This window comes from Scyliorhinus canicula, chromosome 15 (assembly GCF_902713615.1).
Source record: "Scyliorhinus canicula chromosome 15, sScyCan1.1, whole genome shotgun sequence".
Classification (NCBI taxonomy): Eukaryota; Metazoa; Chordata; class Chondrichthyes; order Carcharhiniformes; family Scyliorhinidae; genus Scyliorhinus; species Scyliorhinus canicula.
The window spans coordinates 21690856-21710426 of NC_052160.1; the positions used below are offsets into that span (position 1 = coordinate 21690856).

The 19571-nt window shown below is 48.9% G+C and overlaps 1 protein-coding gene across 3 annotated transcripts in view; it reads left to right on the top strand.

Annotated features, from left to right (window-relative positions):
- prkar1b (protein kinase, cAMP-dependent, regulatory, type I, beta) overlaps window positions 1-15216 on the top strand; it is a 284119-nt gene extending 268903 nt beyond the window's left edge. For all 3 annotated transcript variants that reach the window (XR_005463401.1, XM_038819659.1, XM_038819660.1), the window contains one exon: window positions 13813-15216. Coding sequence is in view for 2 of the 3 variants with exons in the window: in XM_038819659.1 (XP_038675587.1) it covers window positions 13813-13985 (173 nt within the window). In the remaining variant the exon portion in view is untranslated. The remainder of the gene's footprint in view (window positions 1-13812) is intronic.
- Window positions 15217-19571: the final 4355 nt, after the last annotated feature.

Below are 19571 nucleotides of genomic sequence, written 5' to 3' on the forward strand. Positions count from 1 at the left end.
AATGAGTAAGTGATGGGGTGTCTAATAAGTCCTGACAGTGTAACTTATTCCTGAATCCCGCATAGCTTTGGATGTTTCTTATCGGTTTGGAAACAGTTTTAACATAAACTGAAAGGAATGCAGAATCAATTACAAATAGTAACATATAATCAGGCAAATGCACTTTTTCCGATTGTTGAGTTTTACCAAATGAAGTTTTGCGTTCTCGCCTTATGGTGGATCGTACAGTTGACCCCGCACCATATAATCAAAAATCATATAAACAATATTTGACAAAATATGCTTGTGTTTTCTTTTTTCTAAATATTTGTGGTAGTCACCACTGTTTGTATAATACTTGTATTAGTGGTAATACGGTAAGGCTCCTGTGCTACAGGTACGGGGGTAGATCTCGGCCTGCTGGCTCCGCCCAGTGGGTGGAGTATAAATGTGTGTGCACACCGAGCTGCTCCCATTTCTGGTAGCAGCTGCAGGAGGTTACACATCTCTGCTTAATAAAGCCTCAATTATGCTCTACTCTTATCTCGTCGTAATTGATAGTGCATCAATATTTTTATTAAGGTATTTGAACATTTTTATAAAAATAACATAGACAATGACATCAACATGGTATAATAAACATTCCCCCCCCCATCTCAATCTTCACACACCCCAACCATACAACAACAATCCGGCCCTTCTCCCCCCCCCCCCCCCCCCCGGAGTACTGCATCTGCTGACATTTTAATTTTCCCCGAGAAAGTCGTATCACTTTTGCTTGTCCTCACTTGTTATCTCATTTGCGGTAAAAAAAAAAGGGAGGCGTTCGACTGACTTCAATCCTCAATCCCTTGGTTGAATGGGCCTAGTTTCCCAATGATAGGCATTTCCACTCACGGTTTAAATGATTCTGACTCTTGCTGGACCTTCTCTATTTTCTAAACAGTTCCTTTCTTCACTCGAGAAATACATTGGAAACTTCCAAAGGGGGTTTATTGATGAAATGCAAAAAGTTAAGTAACAGGCACAGAACACTATACAACACTTTGGCTCCCTCGTCTAGAATGCTCTGGTCCTGCTCCCAGAGCCCCGCGCAAATTCCCCATTGGCAGGGTTCATGCAGGGTTCTGACCATTTTTGGGCCCCAAATGTATAATTTGATTAGGGACCTCACATCCCCGAAGTTACTCAAATTAAAGACCTTTGAGCTGACAGTGAAATTGGTTAAGGAACATTTTAACCCAAGGCCTTCGATTATCCTCCAATGTTATATGCTTAACTCTGCAGTAAGAGACCATGAACAGTCTGTCTCAGCCTTCGCAGCCAGGCTTTACAACATGTTGAGCACTGAGAGTTCGGGACCACGATTAGTGAAATTTTGTGCGATTGGCTGGTTTGTTGGATCCATTACCTTAATGTCTAGAAGAAGCTTCTGGAGGAGACCACAGTTACATTGGAAAAAGCGATTAAGATAGCTCAGACAACGGAGTACGCCATAAAAGATGCCACTGAGCTTCAACGCATGGCTGAAGAGGAGGTTACCAGGTTTGGTGGGGGGGAGGGGAGGAGATGGCTATGAGGCCTGCAGCAGCATCAACATGCAGAGCCCAGAATCGGGCACGGTCTTCGGTACAGGAGCCAAGGAGAGAAAGGGAATTGGAGCGTCAACCCGAACTGCTATCGTTTGGTGGGTGGACCATTCCCAGGCGAACTGCCTTGTTCGGGAGTTCATGTGCTTCCGATGCAACCAAAGAGAGAATATTCAAGCATGCTGTCACGCAAAGCAAAGTGCGCCAAAACAAAACAACAGCAGCAGCAGTTCACATTGCCAATGAAAAAGGTGGAGAAGAGCTCTGAAGAAGAGCATGCAATGTCATTGAATCCCTATAGTGCAGAAAGAAGCCATTCGGCCTATTGAGTCTACACCGACCCTCTGAAAGAGCACCCTATCTAGGCCCACTCCCCCGCCCTATCTCCATAACCCCATAATCCAACATAACCTTTTGGAAACTAGAGACAATTTAGATCGGCCAATCCACCTAGCCTGCTAATCTTTGGACTGTAGGAGGAAACCGGAGAACCCTGAGTAAACCCACGCAGACACGGGGAGAATGTGCAAACTCCACACACTCACCCAAGGTTGGAATTGAACCTGGGTCCCTGGTATTGTGAGGCAGCAGTGCCAACCACTATGTTACCATTATGCCCACCAATTTCACCATCTGCCTTGGTGGGATTTGAAGCTGGGTCCCTGAGTCTCTGGATTATTAGAACAGTGTCAGTACCATTGTGCTACTGCCTCCCAATATAGAATTCAGACCATGCAGAAGGAGGCCATTTGGCAATGTATTCGGGAATATATTGGTTGATTACAGACCAATTGAATAAGACATTGATTAAAATTGTGTTACGGGTAAATGGTAGACCTCTTAAAATGGAACTCAACACCAGAGCTTTGGTGACCGTAGTAGGTGAGCAGACTTTCATCGGATAGGAGCACAGTCTTTAAGCTTGAAGAGTTCTTCATCCAAGCTTTCACCATATACCAGGGAAATTTTGAAGTTCATCCGAACAGCGAATACGCCAGTGGCATACAGAGGACAGGAGACCAATCTGTCTTTGGTTCTCGTGGAAGGACACAGACCCAATCTGTTGGGAAGAGACTGGTTACAGAAGATTAGGCTTAACTGGCTGAAAATCTTCAATATATCTAACATCATCCTCTAAGATATCACAAGGAGGTATGAAGTCGTCTTCCACAAGGTATTGAGCCGGATAAGGAAGTAAAAGCTAAGATAGATGTCAATCCAGATTCCACGCCCAAGTTTTTCAGAGCCAGGCCAGTGCCACATAAATTGTAGCAGAACATTGAAGCTGAGTTGGAAAGAGATTGGAAGAGCTCGGTATAATCAAGCTGGTTCAGTTTTCCCAGTGGGCGGTGCTGATAGCCGCTGTCAACCTGATCGTTCGATAAGACTTTGTGGGGACTATAAGCTAACCATAAATCAGGCTGTCCAGATCGATCTGTATTCAATTCCCTGAATTGAGGACCTCTACGCTAAGATGGCGGGAGGCCTCGCCTATTCAAAATTAGACCTCAGTCGTGCTTATCTGCAATGGGAGTTGGATGAGGAGCCTCAGACTTTTGCTACAATCAATACCCACAAAGGCCTCTTCCAGTATAGCTGACTGCTGCGCAACATTGCTTCAGCCTGTGCTATCTTCCAGAGGATGATGGAAAACCTCCTCCAGGGAATTCCCATGGTGATGACATGTTGGTCACTGGCACTACATCAGAAGAGGAAGTAGTAAAGAGGTTTTGTTATCCCTAAGGTACAAAAAAATTCACTTCTCAGGCCTCATAAATGGCGTACCTAAGATTTCAAGTTGATGTGACAGGGTAGCACCCCTTGGAATTAAAGGTCAAGATCATACGAGACATTCCTTCACCCAAAAATGTCAGTTATAAACCCTTCCTCGATGGGGTCAATTATAATGGAATGTTCATTTTGAATTTAGCACCAACATTGGCACCATTACACCTGCTATTAAGAAAGATTCAGCGGTTTGAAGTGGAGGCCTTGCGAGTCAGGAAGCAAGCATTAAAGTCTTCAAAGCTCTTTGTTAATTTTGACTCAGGGAAATCAATCATGTTGACATGTGATGCATCCCCTTACGGTATAGAGGCAGTTTTATCCTACAAAATGGGAGATTGTTGGGAGATGGCCATGACAAATTGCCCTCAATTGGTTAGGTGGGGTTACTGGGTTACAGTTGAGGCGTGGGCTTAAGTAGGGTGCTTTTTCCAAGAGCTGGTGCAGACCCGATGGGCCGAATGACCTCCTTCTGCACTTTAAATTCGATGATATATGAATTCTATTCTATGAATCCTGAACATCTTTAGGTTGTGGGAGTGAGACCCACGCAAACACGGGGAGAATGTGCAAAGTCCACACGGGCTGTGACCCGGGACCTCATGCCATGAGGCAGCAGTGCTAACCACTGCACTCCCGTGCTGCCCTTTTGAAAATTTCTAAACATGTTTATCTGGGTTGAAGCTCAGTTCTGAAGAACACTGCTATCACATATGTGACAACACTCAATCTCAATTGATTACACTGTACAAACTGAGTTGATGGCAGCAGCTATTCCAATGTTTTTAAAAAAATAATTTTTATTCAAGTTCACACAATTATCAACAATTATCCCATACCAGCCTCCCAGGACAGGCGCCTGAATGTGGCGACTAGGGGCTTTTCACAGTAACTTCATTGAAGCCTACTCGTGACAATAAGCGATTTTCATTTTTTTTCAATAAAAAATAATACAAAGAAATAAGAGCAAAACCCCCCCCCCCCCCCCCCCATATACACAAAGAATAAATTAACAAAGCTAAACAGTATGAAAGCAAATACTGTATACACACGCAATCAAGAAAAACAAACAAACCCTCATGAACCCCCTCCCCCCCCCCGGTTGCTGTTGTTGCTGACCATCGCCTACCGCTCCGCCAGAAAGTCTAGGAACGGATGCCACCGCCGTACCAATCCCCTTAAGGCAAACATGACCCTCTCCAATTTAATAAATCCTGCCATGTCGTTAATCCAGGACTCCACGCCTGGGGGGTCTCGCATCTTTTCACTGAAGAAGAATCCTTCGCCAGGCTACCAGGGATGCAAAGGCCAGAGTACCGGGCCTCTTTCGCCTCCTGCACTCCCGGCTCCTCTGCCACCCCAAATATTGCAAGCCCCCAGCTCGGCTCAACCCTGGATCCAACCACCCTAGACATTGTCTCTGCTACGCCCCCCCCAGAAGACCTCCAGCGCTGAGCACGCCCAGAACATGTGGGTGTGGTTTTCTGGGCTCCCTGAGCATCTAGCACATCTGTCCTCTCTCCCAAAGAACCGGCTCAACCTTGCCCCGGTCATGTGCGCCCTATGCAGCACCTTGAATTGTACTAAGCTGAGCCTCGTGCAAGAGGAGGAGGAATTCACCCTCCCCAGGGCATCTGCCCACGTCCCCTCGTCGATCTCCGCACCCAACTCCTCCTCCCACTTACCCTTCAGCTCCTCCACCAAGGCCTCCTCCTCCTCCTGCATCACCTGATACGTTGCCGAGATCCTTCCCTCTCCAACCCATACCCCCGAAAGCACCCTGTCCTGGACCCCTCATTGCGGCAGCAGTGGGAACTCCACCACCTGCCCCATAGCAAACTCCCTTACCTGCAAATATCTGAAGGTGTTCCCCGGGGGGAGGCCGAACTTCCCCTCCAGCTCACCCAGACTCGCGAATTTCCCATCCACAAACAGGTCCCCCATCCTTTTAATGCCTTCCCTGTGCCAACTCAGGAACCCTCCATCCATTCTCCCCGGGATAAACCGGTGGTTCCCCCGTATCGGGGACCACACCGAGGCCCCCACCTCCCCCCGTGCCGTCTCCATTGCCCCCAAATTTTGAGGGTATACCTCGTTGGAGGAACGGGCAGCGGCGCCGTCACCAGCTTCTCCAGGCTCGTGCCCACACAGGACGCCATCTCCAACCTCTTCCATGACCTGTGGCACACAGTCCTCTATCCTCGTGGACAAAATCTTTGCCAGCAACTTTGCATCAACGTTAAGGAGTGAGATCGGCCTATATGACCCACACTGTAGGGGATCCTTGACCCGCTTCAGGGGCAAGGAGAACAGCGCCCTAGACATCGTCGGGGGCAAAGCCCCCCCTTCCCTTGCCTCGTTGAAGGTCCTTACCAACAGCGGGCCCAGCAGCGGGCCCAGCAGGTCCAAATACTTCTTGTAAAATTCAACCGGGAACCCATCTGGCCCTGGTGCTTTCCCCGTCTGCATGTTCCCTATCGCTTTGACCACCTCCTCCAGTCCAACTGGCGCCCCCAACCCCGCCACCTGCTCCTCCTCCACTCTCGGAAACCTCAGCCGGTCTAGGAAGCGACCCATCCCTCCCTCCTCCACTGGGGGCACAGACCGGTACAGTTCCTCATAAAAGCTCCAAAAGACCCCATTGATACCCACCGCACTTCGTACCATGCTTCCTCTTCCATCCCTAACTCCACCAATCTCCCTAGCTGCCTCCCGCTTCCGAAGCTGGTGCGCCAGCATCCGGCTCGCCTTTTCTCCATATTCATATACCGCCCCCTGCGCCCTCCTCCACTGCGCCTCCGCCTTCCTGGTGGTCAACAAATTAAACTCAGCCTGGAGGCTACGCCGCTTCCTCAGCAATCCCTCCTCTGGAGCCTCTGCGTACCTCCTGTCCACCCTCACTCTCTCTCTCCTCCTCCCCCCTCTCCTTGTGTGCCCTAATGGAGATTAGCTCTCCTCTGACCACCGCTTCAGCGCCTCCCAAACCACCCCTACTTGCACCTCCCCATTATCATTAGTCTCCAGGTACCTCTCTATACACCTCTGGACCCGCCCGCTCACCTCGTCGTCTGCTAACAACCCCACCTTCAGACGCCACCGCGGACGTAGGTCCCTCTCCTCCCCCAACCTGAGGTCCACCCAGTGTGGAGCGTGATCAGAAAAGGCTATCGCTGAATATTCTGTGTCCTCCACCCTTGGAATCAGCGCCCTGCTCATGACAAAAAAGTCAATCCGGGAATAGGCCTTGTGGACATGGGAGAAGAATGAAAATTCCCTGGCCCCTGGCCTCGTAAACCTCCACGGGTCCACCCCTCCCATCTGGTCCATAAACCCCCTCAGCACCTTGGCCGCCGTCGGCCTCCTGTCCGTCCTAGACCTGGATCGATCAAGTGCCGGGTCCAGCACCGTGTTGAAATCCTTCTCCTCCTCCTCCTCCTCCTCCTCCTCCCCCCCCCCCCCCCCCATTATTAAGCCTCCTATCTCCAGATCCGGAATCCAGCCCAACAAACGCTGCATGAACCCCGCCTTGTCCCAATTTGGGGCGTATACATTGGCCAGCACCACCCGCTCCCCATGGAGCTTGCCACCTGCCATCACATACCTACCGCCATTATCCGCCACAATGCTCGACGCCTCAAACGACACTCTCTTCCCCACCAAAATCGCCACCCCCCGGTTTTTTGCATCTAAACCCGAATGAAACACCTGCCCTACCCACCCCTTTCTTAACCTTACCTGATCCGCCACCCTCAGGTGCGTCTCCTGGAGCATGGCCACATCCGCCTTCAGCCACTTCAGGTGCGCGAACACCCGGGCCCGCTTGACCAGCCCATTCAGCCCCTTACATTCCAGGTTATCAGCTGGATCAGGGGGCTACTCGCCTCCCTCCCCCGCCGATTAGCCATAGCCCTTCCTAGGCCAGCCACGTGCCTGCGTCCCCCGCACAGCCCATTCCCCACAGCGGCAGACCTCCGCCCTGACCTCCTCTACCACCTCCAGCTCCCCCTTGGCCATTCCAGCAGCAACCCGGTCCCGTCCCCCCCCCCCCCCCCCAAGCTAGGTTCCCCCCTAGCTGCGTTGCTCCCCCCACTGTACTCCCGTGAGTCAGCTGACTACTGCTGACCCCGGCCACACCCGCCGCACCATCGACCCTCCAAAGTGTAAAACTTCCCCTCCCCTCCCTTGCCCACAAGCAGGCTCTCATCCTTTCCATTCCACTCCAAGCGGGAAAAAGCCCGTGCTTCCCAGCTCCAGCCCCGCCCCCTTCAACCCTTAGCGCGGGGTAAAGCCCGCACTTCCCACTCGGCCGGCCCCGCCTCCTCTGGCACAGCTCCCTTTTCAGGCCCCGTCCCATTAGCCCCATCTCAGGCCCCATCAACCCCTACCGACCATCAAACCCCCAAGCTGTTTGCCTACCCCCCCTCACGAGCCCATCCGTCGGGCCTAATCAAAACAATGCCCTATCTACCCCCAGAAAACAAAGAAAGAACCCCCACTCGGAAGACAACAAAACAATCCCCAATCATCGCCCGACCCTCAGTCTGAGTCCAGTTTTTTGGCCTGAACAAAGGCCCAGGCCTCCTCCGGGGACTCAAACTATTCCAATATGTTTAATTGCTTAACTGGAAGCTGTTGTACATTCAAGTGTATGCATGCAAACATAATTCCACTTCTGGAGTGAAATGGTGTGTTGAGATTACTGGCTTACCAGAAAGCACCATGTGATGCGCGATCAATAAGCACAGAAACGAAGGAGTAGTCCGAATCAAAGACTTTAATTTACAAGAAGTCTGCCCAGCAACTTGAGTACAGAAAGAACGATGGCTGCTGGGAAACACGTATTCTTGTACTCCGCCTCATGGGCGGAGCGACCTTCATCTCGACCAATGGGAAGACAACACTTGGGCCAATGGGCAGCGAGCCTTCTCCACCAATAGCAGCTCACACTCCCAGGTACCGTAGTACCTCTAGCCATACTACCACATTCACCCCTTGTTGAGAAAGGAACCGGGGAGGGGGGATGGGGGGGGCGTCCAGTGCGGGTGGGACAAGATGCTGGTAGTATGACTAGTGATATGGGATTATACCTCTCCAACGACGACTGCCCACTGGCCCGTAACTATATACAGAGATGTGTTATCACACGGAAATTGTTTACAGAGTCGGAAAACAAAAAAGAGGTCCATCAAGAGTTCATATCGACTCGATCAGCCGATCGGGGAGCTTGGACGTCCTCTGCGACATGCGGAGCTTCGTCGGAGATGTTGGAGATGCGGGTGTCCATGATTCCAGGTGTGATGATCCGGTCCTCATGGAGGTTTCCACACCCCTAGACGGAGCTGGTGAAGGCCGGGCCGGGGGGGGGGGGCGTGTGGTCCTCAAGGCGGCATGGGTGAGGGGGTTGGCGGGCCAGGGAGGGGAGCGCCTGCGGGGAGCAGTTGCGGTTGGAGGGGGGTGGATGGGGCTGGTGCCGGGGGTGATGGCGGGGATCCGGCGGGCGCCAGGTCCCGGAGGGAGACCGTGTCCTGTCGGCTGTTGGGGTACTCCGCATACGCGTATTGCGGGTTAGCATGGAGCGGCTGGGCCCTCTCGACCAATGGGTCCGATTTGTGCACCCGCACGTGTTTCCGGAGCAGGATGGGCCCGGGGCAGCCAGCCAGATCGGGAGCGGAGTCCCTGAGGAAGACTTCCTGGGGAAGACAAGAAGGCGTTCATGAGGCGTTTGATTGGTAGATGTGCAAAGTAGCGACCGGATTGAGTGGAGGGCGTCTGGGAGGATCTCCTGCCAGCAGGAGACTGGGAGATTTCTGGACCGTAAGGCCAGCAGGACGGTCTTCCAGACCGTACTGTTCTCCCTCTCGACCTGTCCGTTACCCCGGGGGTTGTAACTGGTTGTCCTGCTGGAGGCAATGCCCTTGCTGAGCAGGAATTGACGCAGTTCGTCACTCGTAAAGGAGGACCCCCTATCGCTGTGAATGTAAGCGGGGAATCCGAACAGGGAGAAAATGCTGTGGAGGGCTTTTATGATGGTGGGTGTGGTCATGTCGGGGCAGGGGATGGCGAACGAGAAGCGGGAGTACTCGTCAATCACGTTGAGGAAGTACGTGTTGCGGTTGGTAGAGGGGAGGGGACCTTTGAAGTCCATGCTGAGGCTTTCAAAGGGACGGGAAGCCTTTATCGGATGCGCTTTTTCGGGGTGGTAGAAGTGCGGCTTGCACTCCGCGCAGATGTGGCAGTCCCTAGTGACTGTCCTGACCTCCTCGATGGAGTAGGGCAGGTTGCAGGTCTTTACAAAATGAAAGAAGCAGGTGACCCCCGGGTGGCAGAAGTCCACGTGGAGGGCTCGAAGACGGTCCACTTGTGCGTTGGCACAGGTGCCGCGGGACAGGGGATTGGGAGGCTCGTTCAGCTTCCCAGGACGATACAAGATGTCATAGTTGTAGGTAGACAACTCAATCCTCCACCTCAAGATCTTGTCGTTTTTTTTTTATCTTGCCCCTCTGTGCATTGTCAAACATGAAAGCCACCGACCGTTGGTCTGTGAGGAGGGTGAACCTCCTGCCGGCCAGATAGTGCCTCCAGTGTCGCACAGCTTCTACTATGGCCTGAGCTTCCTTCTCGACCGAGGAGTGGCGGATTTTGGAAGCATGGAGGGTACGGGAGAAAAAGGCCACGGGTCTGCCCACTTGGTTGAGGGTGGCTGCCAGAGCTCGTCGGACGCGTCGCTCTCGACCTGGAAGGAGAGGGACTCGTCAATAGCGCGCATCGTGGCCGTTGCGATATCCGCTTTGATGCGGCTGAAGGCCTGGCGGGCCTCCTTCGACAGGGGGAACGTGGCTGTTTGGATGAGGGGACGGGCTTTGTCGGCGTAGTTGAGGACCCACTGGGCGTAATATGAGAAAAAGCCGAGGCAGCACTTCGGGCCTTGGGGCAGTGGGGGAGGGGGAGCTCCATCAGGGGGCGCATGCGTTCCGGGTCGGGGCCCATCACTTCATTTCGCACTACGTAGCCGAGGATGGCTAGACGGTCAGTGCTAAACACGCATTTGTCTTTGTTGTAAGTCAGATTCAGGAGCTTTGCGGTTTGGAGGAATTTGCGGAGATTGGTGTCGTGGTCCTGCTGATCGTGGCCGCAGATGGTGACATTATCGAGATACGGGAAGGTTGCCCGTAAACCGTAGCGGTCAACCATTCGGTCCATCTCCCTTTGGAAGACCGAGACCCCGTTTGTGACACCGAAGGGGAACCCTTAAAAAGTGGTAGAGCCGCCCATCCGCTTCGAACGCAGTGTACTTGCGATTGCTCGCGCGGATGGGGAGCTGGTGGTATGCGGACTTGAGGTCCACCGTGGAGAAGACCTTGTACTGTGCGCTCCTGTTGACCAGGTTGGATATACGTCCAGCTGCGTAAACCTGTTGATAGTCTGACTGTAGTCTATGACTATCCTATTCTTCTCCCCGGTCTTTACCACCTGAACTTGTGGTCGCCAGTGGCTGTTACTAGCCTCGATGACCCCTTCCTTCATAAGCCGTAGGACCTCGGACCTGATGAAGACCCGGTCCTGGGCACTATACTGTCGGCTCCTGGTGGCAACAGGTTTGCAATCCGGGGTGAGGTTTGCAAACAAGGATGTGGAATCGACCTTGAGGGTCGCGAGGCTGCAGACAGTGAGGGGAGGCATAGGGCTGCTGAATTTAAATGTTAGACGCTGGAGGTTACACTGGAAATCTAACCCTAGGAGTGCGGCCACGCAGAGGTGGGGGAGAACGTAGAGTCTGTAGTTTTTAAACTCCCTCCCCTGGACCGTGAGGTCCGCTGTACAACACCCCGTGATTACCACTGAATGGGAGCCAGAGGCCAGGGCGATTTTTTTGCTTAACCGGGTGGACAGGGAGAGCGCAGCGTCTTACCGTGTTAGGGTGTATGAAACTCTCCGTGCTCCCAGTAAGCAGGCCATTTCGTGCCCGTTGAGAAGGACCTTCGTTGTTGCCGTAGAGAGGGTGCGGGGCCGAGACTGGTCCAGAGTGACTGAAGCGAGTCGTGGCAGATAGTCGGAGTCTTCATCGGGCGGTCCGTAGTCACCTGTGGGGTCCTCAGAGCCAATCCAAGATGGTGGCGCCCATCGGTCGCACATGGTGAGAGGTGGACAAAATGGCGGCACCCATCCTCCGCACGTGGCGTCGGAGGCACAAAATGGTGGCGCCCAGAGGTCGCACGTGGCGTTGGGGGATGGGGGCAGCGAGGTTCGCGGGCCGCTCGGGGCCCCTGGAGAGAGAGAAGGGAGAGTCCCGCGGTCGCTACCCAGGACCGCAGTGATCTCCTTGGCCTGGCAGACGGAGACAAAGTGGCCTTTCTACCCGCAGCCCTTGCAGGTTGCAGATCCGGCTGGGCAACGTTGTCGGGGGTGTTTCGCCTGGCCGCAAAAATAGCAGTGGGGCCCCGCGGGTTTTTCGGGGCGTCTTGCGGCGCAGGCCTGGGGGGGAGTCCGAGTCCGTGGGAGAGAGAGAGAGGCAGAATTCCACGCTGCCCAGGGGGCCGCCGCGCAGTCGGGGGCGTACAAGCGGGCGTTTCTGTTTGCGACATCCAGCGAGGCAGCGAGGGACCGTGCCTCCGTGAGGCTCAAGGTTTCCCTTTCTAATAGTCTCTGGCGGATCAGTGGGGACTGCATGCCTGCAACAAAGGCATCTCGGATGAGGAGTTCAGTGTGCTCACGAGCCGACACTTGCGGGCAGCTGCAGTTCCTCCCCAGTACAAGGAGGGCACGGTAAAAATCGTCCAACGACTCACCAGGGATCTGCTGCCTTGTGGCCAGTAAGTGCCACATTCCGATAGGGAGTGAGAAGACTGCAGATTTTTCATCTTACTACCAAAAAAAGCTTGTTTTTGTACTTTAAAATATCATTTATGTTTTGGTGGCAACTGTTTAAGAATGCTGAACAGAAAATCCAGTATTGCTTTGCTTTGCGAGATTAAGCTTCTGTTCGACAAGCCAAAATAGGCTTTTGTCCCCTTGCATATGTGAGAAAAAGGTCCAATCACCTGTTTCAGGAAGCCACCTGAAAAATCATCAAACTCAACATTTGGTCAGACATCTTACAGTGACCCTTGGAAGCTTTGGTTCCTAAAGTTGGTCCCCATTGTACCCAGCTTACATGTGGTAAAACAGATGCAATAAGTCTAATTTCTCCCCACGTTATTTTAATTAAAGAAGAACCATAGAATTCCCACAGTGCAGAAGGAGGCCTTTCAGTCCATCGAGTCTGCACTGTTGATACGCGATCAATAAGCACAGAAACGAAAGAGTAGTCCGAATCGAAGCTTCTGCCTGAAATTCTTTAGCTGTGGAGGGGCAAAGGGTGCTGGCAGCTCTTGGGGCTGCTGGTTCAGCCCCTGCTGCAGGTTCATCACTGTCCTTGGGTTCGACACCAGGCAGTGATTCATTTATATTCCTTGATTTATATAAAAGTACACACTAATATAATTTACCAATTAACTTTTTCCCTTTCCAAGTTAGATTTTGTGTTGGAATACCAAATACTTTCAAATAAGTTCCTGACTATATTCACAAAAATAAAGATGACAATTGTATTTCTGTATTACGTAAAAAATAGAGCTCCCATTTGAATCTACAGTAATACACAAAGTCCTTCTTAAAGGATATCCACAGCAAAACATACTATAATCAATGATGGCTTCCACTTTTGAAAGAGCCCTGGATACCAACTATGCAGCAGTTTCCACCAGGAGGCACTAAGTGGCAGTCAGGTACATGGACTTTGACTAATTGTACTCTCCCCTTCGTGTCCCTGGGCCTGGTTACAGAGGGCAATTGTAGTACTTCTTATCCTCAATGCTACTCTAATATTAGCTGACTTGGAAAGATAGGAAGTAAGGCTGGAACCTTTCTGGTTTGTCGGATTTGGTGAAAGATATACTTTTTAAATCACTTTCAACTCTGCCGGCCAACATTTCTCTCCTCTACGCTTGGTTGTGCTTGTTTTGAATTCCAGAACTGAACAATCACTCTGATTATTTTTTGTCAGGATTTTAAGCTAAGATATTAAGTAAATTAACTTGTAAGTCTTGCACCAATCAATGTCACCAACTAACAGGTGCTTCCAATTCTAAAATGGTCTTTCTTATTATTCTACTGTAGAGCCAATTCAACACTAGCTAGTTGAACTAAATTGGAAGCTATTATTTGCAGTTGGTGGCGGAGGAATCTCTGATCACCCTGTCCAGGTTTAATAAGTAACTTAAAGTAAATAATGTATAAGGAAATCCAGTGACTCCAATAACACAGATGCAGGGTGTGTTTGGTGATATTTGTCACATGAATACAATCTTTTCATAATTCCAAATTCCTGAACTAGTTGGTCTAATGTTATTCTTTGTTCAATATGCCATTCAAAAACAAATAATTTACAAGTTTTGATACTGACCACTTTGTCCATGTTTAGGTGAAATTGCCCTCTTGTTGAATCGGCCGCGAGCAGCAACCGTGGTTGCACGTGGCCCGCTGAAATGTGTAAAGTTGGATCGTCCACGCTTTGAACGGGTTCTGGGTCCATGCTCTGAAATTCTCAAGAGAAACATTCAGCGATACAATAGTTTCATTTCTTTAACTGTTTGAAATTCTTGGATGGGTTGCTGCCTTTGTGTTATTTTGTCCAGTTAAACTTGATCTGTGTTGTTGCTATTACAAGTGTTTTATGTAGGTAATATCAGAAGCACCGGAAGAAGACTTCAACTTGATTTTGAAAGACCATCAGAAACAGGTAGTCCAAGAGGAAGGGCTATCAATCTGTTGACTGAAAGTTCTAAAATTGGCACCTTTTGACAATGAAATTTAATAACGAATTCCAGTTTGTTGCTTAATCTATTACAATAGGTCACTGCAACATTTAAGTAAATTTCCTTTTAGGTGATCATGCATTTTGCTAGTTAAATGCATTATTTTTCTTTGAAGCTGTTTTAAATTATGTTTCTTGTGAATTCCACGCGTCAAGTGATTTTTAAGTTCTAAAAACTATTAGAATTAATGGATCATAATGTATTACACTTGATGAACATACTGACATTGAGTAACAAATATTGTTGACTTTGACCATAAATGTAAAGAATGAGTATGTCATACTTTCTGCAAATTATATTGATGAAATTGTAACACTGTTGCACAGTTTAGGAAAAATGGAAAGCCGAATTAATGGAACAATCTTAAAATTTGTGGGTTTTTGTTTTCTTTAGTGTATTTTCAAAATTGCAGTCATGTCTTGTTTATTATTTAAACACGAGTCCTATTTTCAAGCTTATTCTGCCACAAAACCTTAGTCTTGTTAGTGGGGACTTCAAGGTGTGGCAGGCATTTTTATTTGTGTGCACTGAAGTATAATCGTTAGTGTATGAAGTGGGGGGTCCTCGATCAGCTCTGCTTACCTATGTAATCTGGATGAGTTTATAGTATCTTGCAGCTGTTCCTGGGGGCTCAAAACGGCAGTGTATCTGATATGTAGAAACAGGCTTTAGAATCTTAAAAGTCTTTGTGACTTAAAACAAATCCAAAACAAACTCCACAATGAAGTTTTCAGATATTTTGTGTCATCTTATTTTGCATTAATTTCTTTATATTTTTAAAAGTTAGCTGACTTATGAAGCTTGGTGTGCTATTGGAGCTTCTTTAATTCCACAAAAGAACAATCGCACAATATTGCTTCCTGTGCTGAGTTGCATATCCAGACATTTTGGAGTATCGTTCAGTTTTAAAAAATAATGAAACCTGAATCATTCCTTAATATTGTATTTTCCATTATTTTATGTAATGCCTTTGCTTTCTCAAGTCAAATAAAAACGCATCCTCCAATATGCATTTTTGTTTTTGTTTTTGATTAAATTGTAACACTATATGTTTTTGAACACTTAAGCATTTCTTGAGATACATTTGATGAAGTTAATGTATATTCATGTGATTTTTATAGTCACTGATATATCTAACAGCTAAAACATGGATTGAATATGTGATATGCCATGACATAGTTGCAGACAGCTCAAGGGTGCTTTCTGTATTTCTGTAAATCTTGTGGAGAGGAAATATTTTCACAAATATGTAGAAAATCATACATACAGAAAGTTATTTATGGTTGATTTAAAGCCATTATTCCCTTGTTTCTTTCTTCTTGCTGCCAAGGTTGATTGCAGATAAATATGTAACTGATTCTTGGGTGTAAAATTCCTTTGCCTCAGAGAACCTCCCTTTCACTTCTGTTGTGTTAAATTCCTTTTTCAGACAAAGCCAGTATGAGCATAAAATGCTGCCCAGTCGCCTGGTTTTAATTTAGTTTTTAAGTGTCCGGTACTCTGCACATTCATCCAGAAGCGCAGAGTAGATGATCCATCTCAGCCTCCTCCTGAAGTCTCCAGCATCACAGATGCCAGTTTCAGCCGATTTGAATTAATCCCGTGGTGCTAAGAAATGTCCTACGGGCTCTGACAGCATCCCACAAGTAACACTGAATTAGCAGCACCTTTAGTCAAGCTGATCCAGTACAGTTACGACACTGTTATTTACCTGACAATGTGGAAAATTGTCCAGATTTATCCTGTCCAGAAAAAAGTAGGGCACCTCATCAGTATACTCTCAATCACCAGCAATGTGAAGGGAGGTGTCTTCATAGAATAGAATCCCTACAGTGCAGAAGGATGTCATTTGGCCCATTGAGTCTGCATCCTCCGAAAGAGCAGCCTACCTAGGCCCACTTCCCTGCACTATTCCCGTAACCTCACCTAACCTGCACATCTTTTGACACTAAGTGGCAATTTAGCGTGGCCAATCCAACTAACATGCACATCTTTGAACTATAGAAGGAAACGGGAGCACCCGGAGGAAACCCACGCAGACATGGGGAGAACGTGCAAACTCCATACAGGGAATCACCCAAGGCTGGAATCAAATCTGGGTCTCTGGCGTTATGAGGCAGCAGTGCTACCCACTGTGCCACCCTGCAACCAACAGTGCTATCTGACACTTTTATGCAGCAAAAACTTGTTCACTGATGCTCAGTTTAGATTTTGTCAGGGCACCTTAGCTCCTTATTACAACCTTGGACCAAACGTTGACAAAATAGATGGATTTCACAGTTTTCAGTGCAGAAGGCGGCCATTTGGCCCATCGAGTCTGCACTGGTCCTCGGAAAGAGCACCCTACCTAAGGCCATACCTCCACATTATCCCCACACCTCCACCCTAACCCTGTAACCCCACCTAACCTTTTGGGCAATTTAGCATAGCCAATCCACCTAACCTGCACATCTTTCGGGACTTGTGGGAGGAAACCGGAGCACCCGGAGGAAACCCACGTAAACACGGAGAGAATGTGCAGGCTCCGCACAGACAGTGACCCAAGCTGGGAATCGAACCTGGGATCCTGGACCTGTGAAGCAACTATACCGACCTCTACCGTGCTGCCCCAGATGGGCTGGTCAGATGGATTCTAGAGATCATGGAGGTCTACAGCACAGGAAAAGGCCTTTCAGCCCATTGCCTCTGTGCCAGTCAAAAACAGCCCCCTAAGTATTCTGATCCCATTTTCCAGTACTTGGCCCATTGTATGCGCCTATCTAATACTTCTTCAATGTTATGAGGTACTCTGCATCCACCACCATTTCAGGCAGTGAGTTCCAGACTTCCACCACCCTCTGGGTGAAAAAGGTTTTTCCTTATATCCCTTCTAAACCTCCTGCCCCTTACATTAAAATATGCCCCTTATCATTGATCCCTCCATCAAAGGGAAAGGTTTCTTCCTGTCCACTCTGTCTATGCCCATCTCAATCATGTCCCCTTAGTCTCCTCTGCTCTAAGAAAAACAACCTCAGTCTGTCCAATCTCCTTTCATAGCGAAAGCTCTTCAGCCCAGGCAACATCCTGGTAAATCTCCTCTGCACCCTTTCCAGTGCTATTACATCCCTCCTATAATGTTGATTCCAGAACTGCACACAATACTCTAGTTGGGGCTAACCAACATTTTATATAGTTCCTGCTCTCCCTCCCTGCTCTTAAATCCAAGCCTTGGTTAATAAAGGCAAGTGTACCATATGCCTTTTTAACTACTGTATCCACCTGCCCTGCTACCTTAAGGGACTGGTGTACATGCACACCAAGGTCCCTCTGATCCTCGTTGTTTCCCTGGGTCTTGCTGTTCATCATGTATTCCCTTGCCTTGTTTGTCCTGTCCAAGTGGATCACCTCACATAAATCCAGACCTAATTCCATTTGCCACTGATCAGTCCTTCTGACCAGTCTATCTATATCCTCCTGCAATCTAAGGCTATCCTCCTCACAATTTACCACCATCACACCCCCTCCCCCCGATTTTCGTATCATCTGTGAACTTACCAATCAACCCTCCTACATGCAAGTCTGAATCATTTATATAAACCACAAACAGCAAGGGCCCCAACACTTATCCCTGCGGGACCCCACTGGACACAGGGGGCAGGATTCTCCGCCGGCGGGATTCTCCATTTTGCCAGCGCCAGGAGTTTCCCGACAGCATGGGTCTGCCCCACAATGGGAAACCCCATTGACCGGCCGGCATAACGGAGAATCCCGCCGGCGGGTCGAGGCAAGTAGACTATGTCAAATGGATTGCCCTCATCTACATACCTGGTCACCTCTTCGAAAAATTCAGTCAAGTTGGCCAGACATGACTTGCCCCTAACAAAATCATTCTGACTGCTCTTGATTAATCCCTGCCTCTCCAAATGCAGATTAATTCTGTCTCTCAGAATTGCTTCTAATAGTTTCCCACTACTGAGGTAGACTGACTGACCTGTAGTTTCCTGGTTTATCCCTTCCTCCCTTCTTGAATAATGGTACCAAATTGGCTATCCTCCAGCCCTCTGGCACCTCTCCTGTGGCCAGAGAGGAATTGAAAGTTCTTGCCAGTGCCCCCGCTATTTCTTCCCTTGCTTCACTCAACCATCTGGGAAACATTTCATCTGGCCCTGGAAAATTGTCTACTTTTTTTTGTCTACTTTTAAGCCTGTCGACCACTCAGAACTTCCTCTCTGTCTATGCTAATTTCTTTTATTTTATCACAGTCCTTCACCCTGATTTCTATACCCACACTGTCCCTTTCACGAGTGAACACCGACACAAACGTATACATTTAGAACCCTACCCACGTCCTCCAGCTCCACACACAAATGTGCTCCGTAATGGACCCTACTCTTTCCCCAGTTATCCTTTTATCCTTAATGTATTTGCCAGCATTCTTTCATGTCTCCATTTTGCTCTCCTAATTTCCTTTTTAAGTTCCCTTCTGCACATTCTATATGCCTCCAGGGCTTCTGCTTTTTTGAGCTTTCAATATCTGCAATAAGCCTATCTTTTTCTCCTTATCCAATGCTGTCTTTCCTTCGATATCCAAGATTCACTGGATTTGTTGGTCACGCCTTTTTCTTGATTGAACCATGTTGGCCCTGCACTCTCCCTATTTCCTTCTTGAATGTGTCCCACTGTTCTGTCACAGATTTACCTGAAAGTATCTGCTCCCAGTCCACTCTGGCCAAATCGTATCTGATCTTTTTAAAATCGGCCATTCCCCAGTTTAGAACTTAGATTTCAGGGCCATCCTTGTCCTTCTCAATAACAATCTTGAACCTAATGGCGTTATGATCGCTGTTTGCAAGATGCTCCCCCATTGATTCTTCAACCACTTGCCCGGCTTTGTTACCTAAAATTAAATCCAGGACCGTCCCTTCTCTTGTAAGACCTTCTACGCACTGGCTTAAAAGGTTCTCCTGGATGCGTTTTAACAATTCCGCTCCCTCTAAAGCTTTTAAAATATGACTACCCCAGTTAATGTTGGGGAATTTGAAATTCCCCACTATCACTATCCTATTACTTTTACACTTCTCTGAAATTTGCCTACATATCTGCTCTTGTATTTCTCTCAGACTGTTTGAGAGGCTATAAAACACTCCCAGCAGTGTGATTGCTCCTTTTTGGTTTTTACCTTCTACCCCTATGGCTTCATTTGAGCCTTCTAAGATGACGTCCCTTGTTACTGCTGTATTTGATTCCCTGATCAAAATTTCAACCCCCCTCCTCCCCCTTGTCAACTCCTCCCGAGTCTCGCCAAAAGATCCAATATCCTGGGATTTTGAGCTGCCTCCTCTCAACCGGCAAACGCCAAACCTCTCCCTCTGGATGGCATGGTGGC